We start from the raw sequence: 6,689 nt of genomic DNA on the forward strand, positions 1-6,689 counted from the left end.
CAGATCTAAAGTTAGAAGACAATGACTTCATAGTCTAGAATCTCAAACACCTTCAATCTCAAACAAGAATACAATGAGCAACGTCTTCTTTTGAAGGATAATTTTAACATTTTTAACAGATAACTAGCAGTCGAATAACAACCGGGACCAATTTAATACTTTTTGAAAATTTAAGTACCAGAATGACACAGTATAAAAGTTCGGATACTAACTTGATACTACCCAAAATTCAGGGTACTAAAGTATAATTTTCCTAATTAATAAATATATAGTGAGGTAGGTCGATCATTCGAAGAAATGGATCCGTGATCATTATGCTTCGCCAAGGGCCAACCTAGCTCCTACAAAATACAAATCTACAATGTGCTAGTGCGACGTGTAAGTGGCTGCGGTGGTGGGGACTGGGGACCGACCAATGGGATGAGAGAGAGATGAGCAAAGAAGGCATCAGTGATTAGGGGAATAGCAGAGTAGGGAGTAGGGGGTGGAAGACAGAGAAATGAAATGGGATTAAGGTAAAATCCTTCTGAAACGATAGGGGTCTATTCCTACAAGTTTCTATTTGTGGTTCTCTCCTTTGCTTGGTAGGGTACTACCACTTCTGTATCCCTGCAAACCTCCCCTTGTTCTTTACAGCTCGGAGTCATGGCTGGTCTCTTGTCCTTTTTCAACATCCTGGCTTAGACGAAGGAGACACAGACAGAGTTGGACCGACCGAGACCGAGAGAGAAAGATAAGACTAGCTTAAGTCTTAACATACATAATAAAATAAACACTTTGTGTTGGAAGGTGGAAAATCAAAGATGGGAAGCAAGTACGACAGAGCGTGAGACGGAGACCTAGAAAGTAGAAAGAAAGAACCGATTCTTACTTTTTGACCAAATTGCTTCTATTGTGTCTTCTGTTCTGTGCACTAATCGGACTGCTGCTACCACTAGTGCTGTGATGTTACATCACATGCCCCCGCCCTTCGGCCTTGGAATTAGAAGCCTAAACACCTGCTTTACAGATTCTATGTTCTCTACTTCTTGCTTGCTTGTTTGCTTGTTTCTTCAATTAACAAACTATGAGTAAAACAGTGTAACCTCTACCGTGTTCATCACTCATTGTTTCAAAAGTTAGGCACTTGGAAATTTGTAACTGTGATGAACTGGGTTTACCCTCCATATGATTCATTACACCCAAAAGACAAGTGGGTAACCATTAAAGATTATTTTCTTTACTCTCATCATGCTTTTTTTTTTCTTTTTTCTGCTACTAGTACAGAAATTATAGTGGTTGTTACTGTTATTAGTTATTATTATTATTATTAGGAAAAAAATATGTTATGCACACACAGAGGAATTCTGTTTCTTCTGAAGATCACATTTTATTTCATAATTTTACTTTTATCTACATCTTGTATCTTTTGTGCGCGAAGCAAAAAAAGAAAAGCAATATCTTTTCTCTTTTCACTCAAAGCTTTGCCTCATTTTAAACTTTGGAGACCAATATTGAACTTGGAAACCTGAGTCTTTGCTTTTAAGTTTTAAACTTTGGCCCCATCATCTCCCAAACTCATAGACCCAAATGGATCCTTGCTGAGGAAGGAGTGAATTTTCCTGATTTGTGGATCAGAGACACAGTTTTTCCATCCATTCTGCAATGCAATGTGGAGTAACTTTACAATGATTAATGATGTACAAAAGATGCAAGGGAAATCAGTAGGTGAAACAAGAACTTAGTCAGGGTTGAACTGGAACCCAATGTTTGAAGTTTTCAGTTTCTTTGTTCTTCTGGAAACAAGTTTTCAGATTCAAGGGTGGAGGAAATATACTGTTGCTACAAGGCTAAGGCTTGCCCCATAACATAACTGGGTGCTTTTATGGATCTTGCCAAAGTGGTTTATTCCCCCAAAGAGATAGCTAACATGACTGAACGGGAGATTGAATGAGATGGGTTGCACAACAAAACTAGCTTTTGCTATTATGCATTAAAATGCTGCTTTCTTTCTTTTGAGTTCTGTCTGAGCAAGAATAAAGCTAGTGGTGGGAATGGGATAAGACTGTTACTCTGTTAGAATGAAATTGTAAGTGGTCCTCTCTCTCTTTCTCTCCTCTCTCTCTCTCTCTCTCTCTAGCTCTCTGTCCTAGTTCTGTTACTTTTTTTTGCAAGGACCCACCAAACTCTGTAAACCTGTACATCTGTTGCAAACTTGCAACCCTTCAATCCCCAGCCCCCTCCTCGGCTATTCTCTGTTGAACAATATTCATCATTGTATATTGATGCCTTAACTATCAAATTGGCAGAGGAAGAGATACATTCGAGGAGTTGAGGAGCCACACTAGCAGACTCCTAGACTCTTGGTAACATAGTTGGTACCAAAACAAAACAACCCATCATGAGCTGTTTTCAGATGTTCTTCTGCTTAATGGCGTTCATCATTCTAGTCTGCAACATTGGACTGCATTCAGGTACCATAATTTATGCTCATTGCACAGAAATGATAAAACTCCCACTCAACTCATTTATTTCTACACACTTCACTTGTTTTTTTTTTTTTTTTTTTTTTTTTGATATTGCAGTCACCTTCTTTCCAATAAATAATTCTCAGAAAACTCTTTGTTGATCCACACATTAATTTCTTCACTTCTTTTCTTAGGTCCTTCAAAGGTGCTTCTGCAAACAGTTAATGGAGACAACAACCAATCGACAGCATTAGTATTACCATCTTACTCGAACACTAGGAAGCTTTTAGTACATGGTAATTACTCTTCTCTATACCATTCCTGCTTCCAGTTCAGCAGCTTCCCTTAAGTTATAATATTTCATGAAACATTGCTTTCTTTGGCTTCTTGTTGAGTGTTTGCAGGTGTTTGTTTTTTTTTCCCCCTTTTGTTTCTGATAATGGTTTTTGGGCTTCTACTTTCTTCTCTATCAGGGAGTTGTACAAACAGAGATATAAGCATCTCACAGAGCAGAGATTCAACGTCAGGGATCCCTCAGTATATTGTTCAGATTGTCAACACCTGTGTGTCTGGTTGTTTTTCTTCAAATGTCCATCTCCACTGTGGTTGGTTTGCTTCTGCAAGAATAGTAAACCCAAGAATTTTCAAGAGACTCTCCTACGACGATTGCTTGGTGAATGCTGGAAAACCTCTGAGAAGCGGCCAAATTATCCGTTTCACTTACTCAAACTCCTTCATGTACCCCCTCTCATTCAAGTATGCTAGGTTTTGCTAGGTTGAACATCTTTGGCCATGGCCGACGGAAATGCCACCAAAAAGAAAAGAATAAAGAGAGAAAATAAGGGACCCAATTCCACAATGAAAAGGAAATCAAAGCCAGAGATGAGAGAGCCCAGAGTCCCAGACCCATTTCAAAGAGACCAACCACCCAAATCCCAAAAACCCAAAAGTCCAAGGCCTAAAAAGACGAGCAAGCACCGTCTGAGCTCTTTACAGGCCTATTTATATATAGAGAAGCTAATATAGAACCTATGTGTCTCCTCCTCTGTTAACCTTGGAGCCATGTTAAAGTCCTCCTCTTTTGCTATTACAAATTTATTGTTGACATTATTGTTTCACCATCCATATATTCGAGAATTTCATTATTCACAGGTATCTGAAATTCCAAGTCAAAAGCTACTGTTTAAATGACAGAATGGCGCATGAATCAGACACTCTGTTGCTTTTGCAGTATATGCTGTGCAGACAGTCTTTCTGTCTTTCTGTTGGGGAGAGAGAGAGAGAGAGAGAGAGAGAGTTTCTATTGTACATTTATCATATGTTTCCTTCTCTAGAGTTGTAAATGTCGGGTGTTTTGCCAAAGGATCATTTGAAGATTTCAGACAGTGTCAGCATGGGTTGGGGTTAGAAGAACAAAAAGACAAAAGGGAGAAAAGAAGAAAAAAAAGAAAAGCATAGTTTGATTCCTCTGGTCCTCTCCCCTCCCATCTCTTCTCTTGCCGTGAGGAGGGTTTACCAGAACCAGACATCCCATCAAAGTACACAAATCGAGGAGGAGAGGGGAGGAAGCATGAAAACAAATGGATCTTGTTTGTTTTGTTGTGTAAGTTGTAACGATGTTAGCAGAGGGACAGGGCAGAACGCAGAACAACTTAAGCTGTGATGTGAGGATACCTCAGTCCTCACTATGATGTCTTTTCATCAGTTCGACTACTACACATCTGTGTCTGTGGGGCGAAGAACCCCAAAAAGTTGCATAAACTTGTTTACTAAATAAAAATTCCGTCGTGTATCCCATCAGCCTTGGATTGATATCCTAACAGTAAATGAAATACTCACCACTTCACCAGGGGCCAGGGGGAGTTGTTAATTGGGATTTGAGTCATTTGACTGGAGGAGAGGGATGGCTTATCCAATCTATTCCAAAGGTCATTTTGGCTTTTGGGTTTGATAGAAAATAAGGAGATGAAAATTTGAGGGAAAAACTCTTGACAAATTCTGTAAAATTCAGTAGAGGCCTCGTATGTTTCCAATGCAATTTTGTTTGCATTGGTACAAAAGCATGGGAGTCCGAATGATTTGAGTGCAAATTTGATTTGTTTTTGTTTTTATTTTCTTTGCATTTGCATTGAGATGAAGTAAACTAAACCCTAAAGTGGAGTTAGTTAATACTCAAACCAAAAGCAAACGTGAACTAAGTTTTTCATTTGTATTAGTGTTAATGAAATTGCATTGCAAACAAACACAACCACAACTTTTCATCTACTTCCTGCTTCACTCTCATTTTCTGTCAAACCAAACACAGTTTAATTGTATCTGTTTGGCACACTTGGGGGTATATGGTATAGTGGGCTTGCCTTTCTCTTGCATTTTGAGATCGTCAATACAAATTTGTGAGAAATGTGTTTTCACATCATATAGAAATACCAAATTGTATTTAGAAAATTGCATATATTTAAGAAACATCAAATTTGACATTTTAGGTAAAATTACCAAATTGTGTTTGGAAAGAAAGTTTCAGACGCATAATTGAATTGAAGGTAATAGATCACCTTTTTATTCTCGAGATTAATAGATGGCTATAAGGAGATTAGTTTTACGTACGGTGGGAATAATAGTTTCCAGTTTGGCACTCTCTTCTTGTTGACATTCCTAACAGTCCATCACATCCTAAGAAGGAGAAAATTAGATGGCTATAAGGAGATTAGTTTTACCCATGTGATGTAAGTGAAAATCCAAATTTCTGTTAGATTATTAGTTGATTAAATAATTAAATTAACAATTAAAAAAGGAGAATTTATTTTGTTAATATATTGAAAATTATTGAATATTTTTATTGATTAAGTGGTAGATTAATACATATCTATATATTAAAACAAGGTTATGCACGCTGCTTGTTTTTAGTTGAAACACAACCAATATTTTTATTTTGAGTGATTAAATGAATATTTTCATACTCAATCCATTTATAATTAGACTAAATATGGATTCATGCTCATCCAATTGGATTTTGTTTACATATCTAGGTCATATATACTAAAAATATATATTTTATATTTTAGTCAAGTTGATTTGAATGTTGTATTTAAGTTTCATACAAGTAATTTTCAATTCATTTTGTTCATTAAACATTTTGTTCCTATTTTATATTTCAATCATTGTTCATACAAGTTTCATACTAATATTTCTGCATTAGCATCACCTTCTTCCTCCTTGAGTCTTTGGCATTCTCAGTTAGGACATGCTTCGCATAGTAGGTTACACACTTTGGTCTCAAGTGGAAAATTGGGAAATGTTCCTATTAATCATTTTGATTGTCAATCTTATCAACTTGCAAAAAAAAATCCTTTGATACTTTGTTATTTTTGTGGATGATTTCTTTCATTTTACATAGATATATTTTATGCACAATAGATCTCAATTACCTGAAATTTATTCCAACTTTACCAACATGTTTCAAACTCAATTCTCTTGTAAAATCAAAATCCTTTGAAATGATAATGCTATGGAATACAAAGAGCAATCACATTTTAACATTTTGAAACAGAATGGTACTCTTCTTCATCATTATTGTCCAGGTACGTCTCAACAAAATGGAAGGGCAGAATGAAAACATTGACACATACTAGATACTGTTCGAGCTCTCCTTATTTCTGCCTCTTGTCCTAACAGTTTTGGAGAGAAGCTGTGTTATTGCCGTTTATATCATTAATCACATTCCCTCTCCAACAATTGGAAATCAATCTCCTTATGAACGACTCCATGGTATTCATCCTAACTATAATTTGCTTCAAGTTTTTGGTTGTACATGTTTTGTTCAACTTCAATCTCATGAGCATACCAAACTTGAACTTCACTCTCAACTATGTTGTTTTCTAGGTTATAGGATCAAACACAAAGGCAACCGATGTTGGGATCCAATTTCTAAGAGACTTCGAATCTCTCGTCATATTGTTTTTTGGGAACATAAAATGTTTTCAACCATGTCAGAATTCTTTATTCCTTCAACATCTTCCTTCTTCACTAATCCTTCTATTGAGCTATCTTTTAAAGATGTTGATGTAGGACTATCTAGTGAGCTTGGTCCAACGCCCACTACTACGACTCTTCCCAATAGCACTGCTCCATCTGCAGATCCTACACTTTCTAATTCTACTCCACAAACTTCTTCTGATGTTATTCCTTTACGCCATTCTACAAGGGTAAGCAAACGTCATAGTCATCTCCATGATTATCATTGTT

At 36.7% G+C, this 6,689-nt stretch overlaps 1 protein-coding gene across 1 annotated transcript; it reads left to right on the forward strand.

The window, feature by feature from the left end:
* The first annotated feature begins 659 nt into the window (after positions 1-659).
* LOC148867738 (TPD1 protein homolog 1-like) lies at positions 660-4,244 on the forward strand. Its single transcript, XM_088975380.1, has 4 exons — positions 660-2,068; positions 2,289-2,453; positions 2,642-2,743; positions 2,921-4,244. Exons 2-4 carry the CDS (start codon positions 2,381-2,383, stop codon positions 3,220-3,222), a joined length of 477 nt encoding a protein of 158 aa, XP_088831506.1. The 5' UTR covers positions 660-2,068; positions 2,289-2,380; the 3' UTR covers positions 3,223-4,244.
* Positions 4,245-6,689: the final 2,445 nt, after the last annotated feature.

Source organism: Nelumbo lutea, chromosome 3, assembly GCF_056320005.1.
Source record: "Nelumbo lutea isolate HS-2025 chromosome 3, American lotus-T2T, whole genome shotgun sequence".
Taxonomy (NCBI): Eukaryota; Viridiplantae; Streptophyta; class Magnoliopsida; order Proteales; family Nelumbonaceae; genus Nelumbo; species Nelumbo lutea.